General features: G+C 37.4%; 1 protein-coding gene across 1 annotated transcript in view; it reads left to right on the top strand.

Moving 5' to 3' along the window:
• LRRIQ1 (leucine rich repeats and IQ motif containing 1) overlaps positions 1-15,498 on the top strand; it is a gene marked incomplete at both ends in the record, with an annotated part of 109,381 nt that overhangs the window by 19,797 nt on the left and 74,086 nt on the right. The window contains 3 exons of the mRNA XM_082065663.1: positions 3,394-3,467; positions 3,769-3,862; positions 8,827-9,003. Of these exons, the coding sequence (XP_081921789.1) occupies positions 3,394-3,467; positions 3,769-3,862; positions 8,827-9,003 (345 nt within the window). The remainder of the gene's footprint in view (positions 1-3,393; positions 3,468-3,768; positions 3,863-8,826; positions 9,004-15,498) is intronic.

Here is a 15,498-nt window from a genome sequence, read left to right as displayed (position 1 = left end):
GCTTTTTTGTGAATATCTTTTACTTTTGTGTCTTCTTTGTAATTTATATCTCTCTTATGCCCAGGGCTAAAGTGACAAGGTCAAGTAGTATTAAGTTTTCAGTAATGTCCTTTGTTTTTCTGGTTTGAATTTTCTTAGGAAAAAAATTAACAAAGAATGTCAGTAAAGGGAAAGCTATAGAATGACGGGGAAACATTTTAACTCTCATAATGCCAACAGCAAACAAGAATAGTCCTGTAGACAATTTCTAATTCACCACAGCATATACTGATAAAGATCTAGAGAACTGCATTATCTTTCATCCGTTATGCAAAGTACAACATTTATTTTCTTGGATATTTCTGAATATGTGAATCTATAATCTGAATCATGGATTTTCAGTCTTTGCAGTCATACTGTTAGCCACTAATATCTATGATAATATTTGTTACAAATATTAAATATATTTATGTACTGTGACTGGCCAGGAACACCTAAAATGCTGGTATTTGTATTCTATGTACAGATCTACATACAGGGCTTAATCCATTTTAGTTGTAATACTTCTTCATATTTATTTGGTTCCATGGAAAACTGCAAGGGAGGTAACAGAATTATATAGGACTAGAACCAGGACAACTTTACTATATGACTTGCGAAAGAAATGGAGGTATAGTGACACAAGCTCAATTTACTTTATACCCTGACTTGTGCAAACTGTTTGACATGATATCATTGTCTCTAATTGGAGAGATATGGCTTTGATGGCTGGACCACTTAGTGGATAAGAAATTGGCTGGATGGTCACATTCAAAGAGTTCAAATCAATGGCTTGGTGTCTATGTGGAGATCAGTGACAAGTGGTGTTCCTCAGGGGTCAGTATTGGGCTGGTGCTGTTTAACATCTTTGTCAGAGACATGGACAGTGGGATTGAGTGCACCCTCAGCAAGTTTGCCGACAACACCAAGATGTGTGGTGTGGTCAACACACTGAAAGGAAGGGATGCCATCCAGGGGGCCTTGACTGCCTCAAGAGGAGGGCCCATGTGAACCTCATGAAGTTTAATGAGGTCAAGGGCAGAGTCCTGCACCTGGGTCAGGACAGTCTCAAGCACAAATGCGGTGTGGGTGGAGAATGGGTTGAGAGCAGCCCTGTGGAGAAGGACTTGTGGGTGTTGATTGATGAGAAGATCAACATGACCCAGCAATGTGCGCTTGCAGCCCAGGAAGAAAGCCATATCCTGGGATACATCAAAAAAAGCTTGGCCAGTAGGTCTAGGGAGGTGATTGACCCCCTCTACCCCACTCTCTTGAGATCCCACCTGAGTACTGCATTCAGCTCTAGGGCCCCCAGCGTAAGAAAGACATGGATCTATTGGAGTGAGTCCAGAGAAGGGCCATGAAGATGATCAGAGGGCTGGAGCTCCTCTCCTGTGAAGACAGGCTGAGAGAGTTGGGGCTGTTCAGCCTGGAGAAGAGAATGCTCAGGGGACACCTTATAGCAAATTTCCATTACCTAAAGTGGACCTACAAGACAGCTGGAGAGGGACTTCTTACAAGAGGACAGGGGGTAATGGCTTTGAACTGAAAGAGGGCAGATTTCGATTAGATATGAGGAAGAAATTCTTTACCATGACAATGGTGAAGCACTGGAACGGGTTGCCCACAGAAGCTGTGGCTGCCCCATCCCTGGAAGTGTTCAGGGCCAGGCTGGACAGGGTTTTGAGCAACCTGGGCTAGTGGAAGGTGTCCCTGCCCGTGGCAGAGGGGTTGGAACTAGATGGTCTTTAAGGTTCTTTCCAACCCAAACCATTCTATGATCCATTTATCTGAATTTACTAGTAGAATGTTATGTTGACATACAGAAATACTTGTCAACTGAACATGGAAATGTGGTGTGGTTTGTTGTTTTTTTGGTTTGTTTTGGTTTTTTGTTGTTGTTTTTTGGTTGGTTTTTTGTTTGTTTTATTGGTGGCGGTGGTGTTTTTTTCTGTTTTGCATGTGGTCGAACTTTCAACAAGATAAAAGATTCTGCAACCAACATTTGGTCCAGAATTTGGGTACCAGAGTTAAATCCAGCTCTGTCTTTCAGTTGTAATACCTGTGCTGGAAACATGACAAAGTCATACATTATAGCAACAAATAGCATTTTTGTCTCTGACCAGTTGTAAATTTTTGGAGTGGGTGGGTGTTGGTTTTTTGCATAGTCATGTTTCTGGCCATAAGAATTCTGATGTATAGCTTTCAAAGGCACTATAACCCTCAGAAAATGCTGCTTTCCAGGAAAATTAGCAGTCACAAAATGACCACACACATTTCCATTGGTGCTACTGTTCTCTTATTGTGCTTAGGCCTTGTCCTTACAGGGATGAAACAAGTTACCTACCCATGGATTTCTTTTTACAAAAGGTATAGTTGCTTTAGTATGTGCTTGTACAGAAACATTTTCATTTTAGTTGAAGACTATTTTTTTATCTTTATTTTAATTTTTCCTCCCTCTTTCATATTTAACATAAAACAATCTGAAAAAGTAATATTTTGAAATAGCCTGACAGCTGACCAAACCATCCAACATTCATTCTTAGTTGCACTAATGCAAGTTTGTAAGTAAAGAAACTTGAATAACACTGCACACTAATGTTTTAATAGTGGTGATAATATACATCTTATAGTCCAAAAACATTTGTACAAATGAATGTCAGCGCCGTTTCCTTACATTTCCTCTTCAATACTACAAATAAGAATTTTGTCATGGCTTTATTGCTGCTTTCCTGCTTCATTGCACAAGAAAAGCTCTGATACGCAAGCTGAGCATTTCCGTAACTGTCTATATAATAGGCACCCATTCAACGCTGTCTCTCAGAAGCAGCAAGACAGAGGAAGCACTGAATATATATTGCAGGACAGTGCAGCCTTGACCTGTTAAGAAATACAACTGTGATTATTATGTTAGTTTAAGGATCTAGGAAGTAATGTGCTGAGAGGAGAAGAGAAACAAACTGACAAGAAGTTTGAGCAATGAGAAATGAAGAGGAAAGAGGAAAAACAAGTTTTATTTCTTCTCCAAAATCAGGGCCTTCTGTTAGTTTCATTCTTCGTATGGTGCCTAAAGAAAGCTCCTTGAGTTGTGTAAATTTTACAAGACTTCAGAGCCTCAGCACTAAATGCAAGAAACGGAATGAAGTATTTACCAGATAAAACAAAACATTAATGAGTAAATACTAAAACTTGAGCTACTGAAAAGACTTACTTTCAAGTTAAAAGTTCAGTAATTAGTTCTAGCACCTTGGATAGCTAAATGAGTATTTTCTTATGTAAATAAGGCAATTGTCATAACTGTAAAAGATTCTAATGCCTTTATGAACTGCTGTTTTATGTAATTAAAAAAAAAAAACCTTTATGTTTTGCTCTTAGATTAACTGAGCTTGTGCCATTAAATTCATTTGTATCTTTGGAAAAACTGGATATCAAAAATAACTGCTTGTCAGGTGAGTTGTATAAAAATACATAAAACCTCATCCAAACAAATACTTCTTCATTAAATTATAAACTTACTTGGTTTTGATTGTTCCCATTTATTTATAGGAGACACTTACGGAGAAAACTTAAATATTTTCCAAATATGGGTGTTATAGATACTAATTATAACTATAGTGTATGTATAGGTAGCAGAATTGCTTGTAGTACTTCATTATTTCGGTACATTTTACTTTGATGTAAGATTTTATGAGAAATAATATGGTTCTGCATTCAAATTTATATTTAATTTTCTTTCCTACTACAATACAGACCTTAAAGGTGTTATTACATGGTTAAGTGGCTGCCATAAACTAAAGGAGTTGTCACTCAGTGGAAATCCTCTTCTCCAAGAAAGGAATTGGAGGTAAGAAAATAAATTAATTTGCTGAATCAAAAAAACCAAAATCAGCTAAAAACTTGATGTATACACATCTTGCTCATCAGTCAAAGTCAGCCAAAAACTTGGTGTACATACATTAGTTATATAGCAGAAAATAGGTAAGTATGAACACTACCACAAATTGGAAGATGATTATATGAAAATAACAAAATTCAATTGTGTGATCTTTATTTTCTGAGAATTCCAGTTTGTAGTTTTATTTAAACAAAAATCTTGATGTTTGACCTAGCACTTTGAACCTTAGAAGCAGTTTGTGCTAAAACTCAACAGCTGTCCCTCTATGCTGTTCAGCTGTTAAACGAGTATTTTTCTTCATGATAATTTCTTTAGGCAAATGCAAAAATTACAGGAATGATATAGGCTTGCTTTGTGCTGCTTATTTGTAACTACTTCTTTGTACAATGATCACAACATCATTTTCCGCATGAATGCTGTTTGCTCCCTTTACTGACAAGTTTACCACCTTTGGTAACTTTAACTTTCTGACTGAAGTTTTCACTGACCATTATTACCCTATTTTACATGTCACTAGGACTTCTGCACAAAGAAGGCCATTCTCTCAATCTTTTTCTCCTTCTCTTTTCTCTGCACTGTTTAAAACCTTTATTTCTGCTCTGATTATGAATGTTCTTACACTGCTTACCTGCCCTTCTCAGAACCATCAGTTTCTGACTGCCTATCACATAACTTCTTGGAGTGTTTCTCTTTCACTGCTTAACTGCTGCTGTCATAGGTTTACACTGCACATAGCTAGAGAAAGCGTGGTGTCTATAATAAACATATTGAGGAATCCTGGGCTTAGCATCCTTTAAGGAAGAACAAAATTAGAAAAAAAAAGTTGGAAATAATGGTTGATTTTTCCTTAGTAATTGAAGCTTATACTTTTTGCTTGTTCTGAGAATTGCTTATCTTTACATCAAAAACTTATGTTTATGAAAGATACACAGATGTAAAAACAATGCTGTTCTTTGCCCTCCAGTGATGTATAATGCTGAAATAATAATCTGAAATAAAATTAAAGAGCTGGTCCTAGAGACTATAATATGTGTATATATAAAAACTGGATAGGGTAGAAAGGAAACTTGACACATTAAATGAGATGCAGCCATCAGAATCCCTGAAATGAGTAGTTGTGATAGGATTGTATTTGTAAGCCATATTAATAAAATTGTACATGGATAGGGTTTTTGGAGATTTTTTTTTTTTTTTATTTTAGTAGATGTCTTCTGGTTTCTTGAGACTTCTGTGGTCTGAAACCCCATACATGGGCCAATGGCATCAAGACTTAAAGCTGTCTTAGCGAATTGCTCAGCAGAAGTATAGTAGCACTATGAATTTAATGTGAAGTGTTCTTTCATCTTCCTTAGAATTAGTACTTCCTAGTCTACAGGCCTTCAAGAACAGAATGACAGGTTGGAAATGCAATTCAGTATACAAGTGTTGAAATGGCAGGGTGAGCTTTTAGTGAGCTCTGACTATAATTCCATTAAGTATACAAAGAAGCATTTAATCAATAAGAATTTAAATCAATAACAATTCTTTCAGCTAAGGAAATCAAGTATTTATCTAGGAAAGTGTTGACATAATAAAATTTCTGAGGAAATGAAATGAGACAAAACAGTTGGACTTTCATTTTGGATGTAATTAAAACAGATTACTATGATTTTTTACTAGAAAAATATTTTTTTAAGCTTAGGAATTTGAAACAGTTTTCAGGCCATTTCTACTGAAAGTGCTATGAAAAACTGTACTTTATAAAATTATTATTTTTTAACCCATACATGATCAGAAACTTTTCTTCATTTGCCACCTCTGAACAATTTCTTTTTAAACCACAGAAATATGTTCCTAGTACCAGTGTGTATAAGTGCTCTTCCATTGCTGCTTGCCAGGTGTTCTAATTACGTCATTGTATATATTAGCATATAAGGATGACTTTTACGAATATTTACTTTGCTGTTTATTTCTGTAACAATCGAAAGAATTTTGAAGAATCACCAAAATTGTTCCTTGTATAATTTGATGTCATTTAAAGGTGGGGCTTTTCACTGCAATGCTACACAAGAATGTTTTTAGATAAATTGTGTTCACATTTGCTATATTAGATTGCCTAATATAACAACAGCAGAGGTTGGGATGTGTGTGTTTTGGAGCATGTTTTGTGTTAAGAGAAAAAAAAAACAAAACCAAACCCACATTTACATGTATGTCTTCCATTAGATGATTTTTGTACTAATTTCTGATTAGTATTCCAGCAGAAGAAAAAAAACTATTTGAAACTTTTAGTTGGAAATGTTTGAGTAGTTTAAAAGATAGCTGTACAAATACATTCTTGGTTGTTTTTGTTGTTGTTTTTATTTTAATTAACAGACTTCTTTGCACTCTCATGGTTCCTGCAGGTAATTCTGTGAATAAAATTCAGTGACTGTGACAATATTTCAAATTTCCATTTGCATTGTTTTAATTCCCACTATTTTACAGAACTAACTGTTATGTCACTTGTAACCTAGAAGGGAAAAGCTTTCTGAATTCCAATTTAACTATAAGAACTGACACTTCAGATTGCTTGACCCTATAGAGCTTTTATGATTAGACAAGAGATTAATTTGTCTAAAGGATTTAACGTATAGGATACTATAAAATATGGATTTGCTGAATACAGCATTGACCATAACTTCAGGCAATATGTTCCAGTGAACTTTACATAACCCCCTGATACCAACAAAGGAATTAGTTGTAAAATTTCCCAATCAGTTTTGTACTTTCATGTCCAGCCAGCGATAACACCAACAAAAGTGAAGTAGTAAGAAATTGCTTTTTAAAAATTAAACCCTAGGATCAGTCTGAGCACTCCTAAGGGAACGTGTTTCAATGCTGTAATGATTAATAGAGCCTCTTAAGTGACAGAATATTCACCAGGAAGTTTTCACTAAATGAAATATTGACTCAGCCCTTCACCAGGAGAAACCCAGCTGGAAAAACTAGTGTTGAGATCCCATAGCTCTAAGACACAATACTTCCAGCATCAATCAATTTTGATACAGCATTTTTTAAATGTATCCCTATTCAACATCACTTCTGGTAATTTCTCTCTATGTGTTCAGGGACTCTGTCTAAACCTATCGTTTTATTCCAATTGTATTTCAGACAGTGTTATTCTTACACTAATAGGCAATAGAGGAGGAAAGTTTTATAATTGCAAAAACTACTATTCTATTGAGCTACATTTTAGAAAATTCTAAGTCAGTCTTAGAAAATTTCTCTGATTTTAAAATTAGTGTATATTGGCTGAGCTGAGTAGTAGTCTCTTATCTTCACAGGAAAGAGTAGGAGTTCTAAAATTTTGAAAACAGTATTATCTTTTTTAATAGTAAGGGGACTTAGAGCCTCCAATAAGCATTCTTTCAAGAGTTCTGAAGTGTTACGTAAAACTAAATTAATGAAAATATTGAATGTTGATTTATTGATTTAAATAATTTTGCAGTTTTGAAACATTCAATAAATTTGGTCTGGTATAAGAAATATGTGAAACAAGGTTGCAGTACCAGGTTATATTTCACAATAACTTAAAAGAGAGACAATTGATACTGGTTTTTAAATCAGTAGATAAGTTTCTCATACATATGTTTTCTTACATCACTGGCCCCAACTGTCCTTTTCATAGCAAGGAAATGTCATCTCTACTATCGTCCCTTTCACTGACCCAAATTCAATATTTCAAAAGTGGATTTTTTTTCAGTCATACTGAATATCATATTTCTCTACATGGTATATGCAAATGTAAAGGGAGTAAGATTGACAATGTTTAGTATTCTGTGCAGTTTTTAAATATACGCGTTTCAATGTGTCAACAAAATCAGTGCTGTATCTTAATTCTGTGACTTAGTTTGCCCTGTTGCCTACTCATCAAATGCATTACAGGTGCCTATGTACAAGTGTGTCGAATTTTCCTGTTGTCGAGGGTTAAGATTGCAGGGTGACAATAAAACCCTGGCAGATGTATTGTTAACCCCCTCTCCCCCCCCCACTTCCCCCTTTTTGCCCCTCCCTCTCCCCCCTTCCCATTCAGGACAGACGATCGGGAGGGAAAGAAGGACAGAGAGAAGAGAGTTGGAAAAATTAACAATGTTTTACTAATGCTACTAATAAGAATAGAGAAAATAATACAAAATATACAAAACCAATCTTGAAAGTCTCAGCAATGGCAGAGCCGGCCACCAAAGTCCTGGATTAGACTCTGCAGCCAACCGGAGCTGGATTCAGTCTCTCACTAGGCCTCAGTTCGCAGGGACGACTAGCAAGGTCCTCTCCTAATGTCGGCCATAAGCAGAAGGGAAAAAGCAAAGGCAAAAGAGAAAAGGGACGAGATCCTCGTGATCTCCCACTTTATATGAAGTATTCACATGAATGGAATGTTATACACAGTTGGTCAGTTTCTTGGTCACCAGTTTCTTGTTGCCCCTCTCACGAGATGTCCATCCGTGCTTATCAATAAGTTTGCATTCCATTGCTAGGTTTACCAAAACATGTGTCTGGTTCTCCAGGAAAATGCAATTAATATGAAGGCTTTAGCTGACAGGCAAAATTCACTGAAAGAGAAACTTGTTTTTAACAAAACCAGGACACCTGTTTAAGTAGGTAAAATACTAGCTCTAGTGATCTAAGAATGTTGTATTTGACCTCCCTGAAGCCAGTATTTCAGCAGTGGTCTTTATACCAACAGAGTATTAAGAAATCTTGTTAAGTTCTGTGATTTATTAAGAATAAAGTTTTAGTTAATATATTAACATATGGAGTAAGATCAAATATATATAGATACTTAGAGAACTATAATCATGTTCTGTCTTGTTATAAGATTGCAACAATAAAATGGGAGTTTTAGCATCAGGATTTTTTCATTAAAATAATTATGACTTTTTCTTTTTAAGGCCTTCTTTGTGTAAGGTCCTTCCTAGTTTACAGTTTCTTGATGGTGAAATCTTAAACTGTCATGCTTTATCCACAACTGAAAGAACCAAGGGATCAGAATCAAGAACGTTTCTGGAACTTTGTGAAGTTCAAATTGAAGAAAATGTTCTATTGAATAAAAAGGCTGCTGAACTGGGGTATGTATTTATGTGAATATAAATTGCATTAAGAAATATGTTTTCATATATTGTTAGTGTAGTTCTTGGGATCTTATGAATTTTACTTAGCTTTTTGCCTGGAAATGTATTAAGTTAAAAAAAAGATATTAGAATCATTGACTTCAGTGCAAAGAGTATTTCAGAAATATTAAAACATGTGGGCCTTGAATTTTGTCAGTTAGTAATACTTGAATGAATTCACACACACAACATAATACCGTGGTATGCAGGATCAGTAGCTTAAATGCTGAAAGTGGTATAATCATATTAACATGATTTCCAGCTTTAGTTTAATCAAACATAATTTGACTATTTATGCAATATGGTCTATTTTTTTCTGGATTTGTTTGCTTGTCTGTATTATTCACATTCTAAATGACTGCAAAAGGTTTAACCTCTTTTTCCATAAAGTAGTGGATCAGATGGCTCTGTTTACAGATCTTTGATTTGTCACACTTACTACCTTTATCATTATTACCATGGTTAGTTATCCGGTGACTTCTACCTAGACACTGCAAGTGGTAATTCATCGTTTATACCTGCTATCTTTTCATGACTTTGCAATATCTGAATAGCTCAATCTTCTCATGTTTTCACACTTAGTAATATTGCATGTCTTCTTTCTTAGACCCCTTTCATTTCTTAGCAGGGTCACAATATGGAATGATAGAATCAGAGAATAGTTTGGGTTGGAAGGGACCTTCAAAGCTCATCTAGTCCAAGCCTTCTGCAATGAGCAGGAACAATGTCAACTAGATCAGGTTGCTCAGAGCCCCGTCCAGGGATAGAGCACCTACCACCTCTCTGGGCAACCTGTTCCACTATTTTCCCACCCTTATTGTAAAAACTTTCTTCCTCATGTCTAGTTTGCGTCTCCACTCCTTTAGTTTAAAACCATAACCCCTTGTCCTGTCATAATGGGCCCTGCTAAAAAGTCTGTCCGCATCTTTCTTATAGGCCCTCTTTAAGTACTGAAAGGCTGCAACAAGGTCTCCCCAGAGCCTTCTCTTCTCCAGGCTGAAAAACCACAACTCTCTCAGCCTGTCCTCATAAGAGAGGTGTTCCAGCTCTCTGATCATCTTGATGGCTCTCCTCAGGACCCTCTCTCAACAGGTCCATGTCATTCCTGTTCTGAGGGCTCCAGAGCTGAATGCAGTACTCCAGGTAGGGGTCTCACCAGAGCGGAGTAGAGAATAATCACCTCTCTCAACTTATTTTGATACAGCCCAGGATATGATTGGCCCTCTGGCCTGCAAGCACACATTACTGGCTTATGTTGAGCTCATCCACTAGTACCCCCAAGTCCTTCTCCTCAGAGCTGCTTTCAATCTCTTTATCCCCCAGCCTGTATTGATACTGAAGGTTGCCCCAACCCAGGTGCAGGACCTTGCATTTGGCCTTGTTGAACCTCGTGAGGTTCACATGGGCCAGCTTCTTGAGCTTGTCCAGGTCCCTCTGGATGGCAACCCATACCTCAGGTGTATCAACTGTACCACTCAGCCTGGTGTCATCTGCAAACCTGCTGAGAGTGAACTTGATCCCACTGTCTATGTCATTGATGAAGATATTAAATAGTACTGGTCCCAATACAGACCCCTGAGGGACACTACTTGTCACTGGTGTCCATCCAGACATTGAGCCATTGGCCACTACTCTCTGGTAGTGGTCTACCCTCCTTGTGATCCTTTTAATATACAACTTGCCTGCTGATGTTTGGAAATGCAGTTTCTTTGATCCTGCCAGGTACTGAACATTATCCCAGAGCGGGTGAAGCATGTGACATTTGACAATGCTTTAGCCTGAACTTCTCCTTTTGTACTTCTTGGTTCAGAAAAAGTACCCACATTTTTTTTTTTCAGAATCTAGCTGTTTTGCATCTACGTGTAGGCCTGTATATCCATGGTGTCTTACTACCTAACAGCTTATTACATTGACGTATTATTGGCTGTTACTAAGCTGCAATAAAATCTTCATAGTTCACAAAACAGATTTATTTGAAAAGAGGCTCATATTAAGAATTAGACTGAAAGTAGTTTAGAAAAAAAAATTATATAGTGCAGTTTTCTCTGACAGATGTAATGTCTAGGTGGCTCCTAGAACTCGTATGTTTCTCCATTAAACCCTCAAGATACGTCTTTTCCAGTTCTGTGATTTTTGGCTTCTGGTTTGCAGGTGGGGAAGCTGATACTTTCTGATCTATTAACCATTTTGAAATAGTGTTCTTTCCTTTCTTTTTCTTCAAAAGAAATAAGGAGAGGAAAAAATAAAAAGTACTGCTCCTCCTTTATCATAGAGAAAATTTTCTTATGTCTGAGATTTAAGACCTGGTTTGTCAGTATCCTTTGCAGAAAAAAGTCAACTTGTGATTAGGATATGACTTGTGAGAGAGCTGTGATAGACTCTAAGGACCTAAGTTTTATATACATTACTGCAAGATGGTAAAAAATGGGAGAGGAAGATGAAATTCATAAAATTTAATGGTTTATTTAACCGTAGTCTGCATGAATGGACAGCTAGACAGGTAAGAAATCTGTTGGGTAGTGAGGCTCGGACCAACTATTAAATATTAATATTCCATGGCTCCTGCTACTTTCTGGAGGCTCACTTGTCCTTCTAGCGTCTTTATCAGAGACCTGGAGCTGGAGTTCACACTTACCACGCTTGTAGATGACAACAGTCTGGAGGAACTGTTTACATGGTTGAGGGCAGGGCTACCATTCAGAAGGACCTAGGCAAGCTGGTGAGACAGGCTAACAGGAGCCTTGTGAATTCAACAAGGACAAGTGCAAAGTTCTTTACCTTGGAAGGAGTGACCTCTTGCAACAATACAGGCTGGGACTGGCTGGCTGAGAAATGTCTCTGCTGAAAAGGACCTTTAGATCTGGGTAGGTAAGAAACTGAATGTAAGCCAGCAGCATGCCCTGTTATCAAAGAAGGTTAAGAATGTTCTGGGCTGGATCTACAGGAACATAGCCAGTAGATTGAGAGAAGTTATTATTTCCCTCTCTTCAGCCTTTATTAGCTCATATATAGAATAGTGTGCCCCACGTTTTGGATCATCAACACATGAAAGACATTGATAAACTGGAACAAGTTTGGTGCATGGCCTCTAAGAAGGTCAGGGGATTCAAGCACATGCTCAAGAAGACAGAGCCAGGCTGTTTGCAGTGGGGCATGACAGAAAGGTGAACAACAAGGATCTAAGCTGAAACAACAGAGGTTCAGACTGTTGTGGTGGGTTGATGACAGCCAGTAACTAAGCACCCACCAGCTGCTTGCTTGCTACTGCCTCTGCCAGCAGGATGGGAGAATCAGAAGACCAGAAACAAGAAAAAGCCACAGATCAAGGAAAAAAAATAAGAGAAAGGAAAAAAAAAAAAAGGCAACCAAGTGATGCAAAGCAATCACTCACCACCTCCCACCAACAGACTGATGCCCAACCATTTTCTGAGCAATGTCTGCCTTGGAAAGTTCTCCCTGCAAGTTTTATTGCTGAGCATGATGTTATATGGAGTGGAATATATTCTTGGTCAGGCCAGCTGTCTCTGCTATGTCCCTTCCCAGCCTCCTGCCCACTCCCAACCTACTTGTCGAGGGGGATAAAGAAGGCCTTGACTCTGTCAAAGCACTGTTCAGCAAAACGTTAGTGTTTTATCAATACAGTTTCAGTCACAATTCTAAACGACAGCACCAAACAGGCAGCTATCATGAGAATTCACTCCATTTTAGCCAGACGCAGTACAATTGGGCATAAGAAAAAACATTTCGCTGTTGACAGTGATGAATTGCAACAGGTTGCCCAGAGAGGTTGTGCAGTCTCTGTTCTTGGAGAACAGACCTGTTTCAAGACCTGACTGGATAAAGCTCTTAGCAACCTGATGTAATCTCAGAGCTAACCAAGCTTTGAAGCAGGAGATTGGACTGGAGACCTCCTGAGGTTCATTCAAGTGGGAATTTTTCTGTGTAAGTTTTGTTTGAAAGATCTTGCAGATGTTTGAGAAGAACAACAGTGGGAAGAAGAAATTATGTTAACCTCTCTTCTTTCCTGAATATGTAGTTGCACAGGGGGAAGAGGGAAAGTTGTTGGTTTTGTGAGGTTTTTGAGAATTAATTCATAATATTTTAAATTGGTAACTTTGACATGGTTGAAGCATCTTGTGTCAAATTAAGTCTTGAAATTAATTTCTTGTTTGTTAAAGCCTGCCCTTGTATATTTTATTTTTAACTTAAAAGTTCAATTTGTGGATGAAGTTGAAAACCATTGAAGACTGCAGTTCATAAAAGGAACTCTGAACAACTTGTTTGTCTGTAAGCCTTAACAGTATAGCTGTTATATGTACATACTGCAATACTTTGACTGAGTTAATGTGACGTTGCTAAAGAACAGGGCAACAACAGAGCAAATGTCTGTCTGTTTCACATCTTGCTAAGTTATGAGCCCCTGTAGGTGTGACCTCAAGTATGTAAGCTGCCAAAAGTAATCACTGCTTGCTTCCCTAATACATGTTTCATATACTACTGCTGCCCAATTAAATCGTTTGTGCTGTTTCTGCCTGAAACTTCACTTTTTTTGCCATGCTTAAGAGTGAAACATTTAAAAATTACTTTTCTCTATTCTAATAAATGCTTTCTGACACATAATCTTTAGATGTCTTGTAGTCAGTAATCATATAAAAGAACAATGTGACATCTTGGCTGCAGTAATTTACTTTCAGTCATCAAATATGCAAATGTCTGACTAATAGGATTTGAACTTATGAATACTATACATGTAATGCAGTGAAAATGACAGGAATTTAGTAAATGGCATTGCAGGAGAGAATATGTAAACAGTGACTTCTTTCATGTCCTTGGAAGGGACTTTTGTAACATCAAGTTGAACATCAGTAATGATGCTTCTAGACAAATTAGATTTCATCACACTATTACAAACAAAAGCTCACTTAAAACTGGAGTTTACTATTTGAATATTCAATGTATCCGAATTATGAAAATCACAGTAGAACTGCAAAGGGAAAAACATGACATTACGCAAAATTTTAACTAGAACACAAACTAGCACACAAAGGGGTAGAATGTTATTTATGACTCAGCAGCAATGGCCAGGAGAATTTGCTGATTAGAACTGGCTGTTTTTCTCACTGTCCCTTTTTCCTTTGAGAGGTCTGTTCTGCTGACATTTCCATATAATTTTTACTGTCTCTTTCTGACAAAATGATGCTTTTTAAATAACCTGGCATTCATTGGCTTTCAGTAGAAAATTCTATACAAAATGTGTCAGCTCTGTAAGCAAGGTTTCACTGCCACCTTAAGCTAAGTGGCAACATTTTGCCTGATTTAAACTCCACTGAAAGGACTTTAAGCGTGAATAAGTTGTCCTTTTCTGTATCCATTAAGTCAGTCTGTGCATGTGTCCTTATAATTCCTAGGTGGTGTCAGTGGGGATTTGCTCCTCCTCTCCTCTCCTCTTCCCTCCCCAAACACTGCACGTGAAACTCAGCAGTATTTGGTCTAAATTTACCAAGAAGACGGTGGTGGATACTCCTGGTGGGCTGACGTTAGAACTGAAGTTGCAACAGTCATTAATAAATGCCTGAATTGAATTTCCAAATAGAATATAATCTGATTGTAATGCTGTTATCTTTCCTCAAAGTCCCTGGAAAATCCTAACACAAGTTGAGAGGTATCTTTTGGGGAAGAAAGCTACAGGTAGCTTTCTGCTCTTAGCATTTGTTTGTGAAAGTAATATTTTGATCTTTAGATAGTATCAGGGCCACTATTATAGCTCATTTATACATTGCTATGGAAGACCAATCCCTTCCTCTTCTTGCTTGTTATCCCTTTCTCCCACTGCAGAAGCAGTGCATCCTATATGGCTATGCTAAAATTAACATATGGCACAAGTTACTTTCACTTGTTAAGATCAAAACAAAGTTGTGGGTAGCCATAGAACATGAGGGAATGGGCTGGTCAAAGCTGGAAGCCATAAAATTTTGTTGTAGCAAGACTGCCATATTCATCTACATTTAATTACATATGAAGCAGCCAGGCAGTATTGATATTGGTGCTTCAGTCAGGATAATCCCATTTCTTGTTTTGTCTGGATGCCAATTTATATTTAAAACCTTGGTTGTGTCTTAACCGAGAAGTAACTGCAGAAAAGTTAGTGACCCACGTCCTTGAGCTATAATACCAAAAATGGTCTGAAAGGCAAACAACCAATTTACATTTAGTGAAAGGGAAATATTGTGGTATCAAAAGTCTTAACACAGTCATATTTCTTATTTTGTCTTCTCTCTTTCCTCGTGTGCATTTTTTTCCATTGAAGAAGTAAATCAGTCCTGCCTATTTTCCATTATAGCAGCTTCCTTTCTGTGGTTTCAATAAGTGGTCTTCAGGACCACGTCTCTGGTATCAAGAATTACATCCTTGAGAGACACTGAGAAACCTGCAGTGCATTGATAGGATAGCTCT

This window comes from Streptopelia decaocto (assembly GCF_964273445.1).
Source record: "Streptopelia decaocto genome assembly, chromosome: 1".
NCBI lineage: Eukaryota > Metazoa > Chordata > Aves > Columbiformes > Columbidae > Streptopelia > Streptopelia decaocto.
The sequence above is the reverse complement of the archived record's forward strand: the minus strand, read 5'-3'. Positions and strand labels throughout refer to the sequence as shown.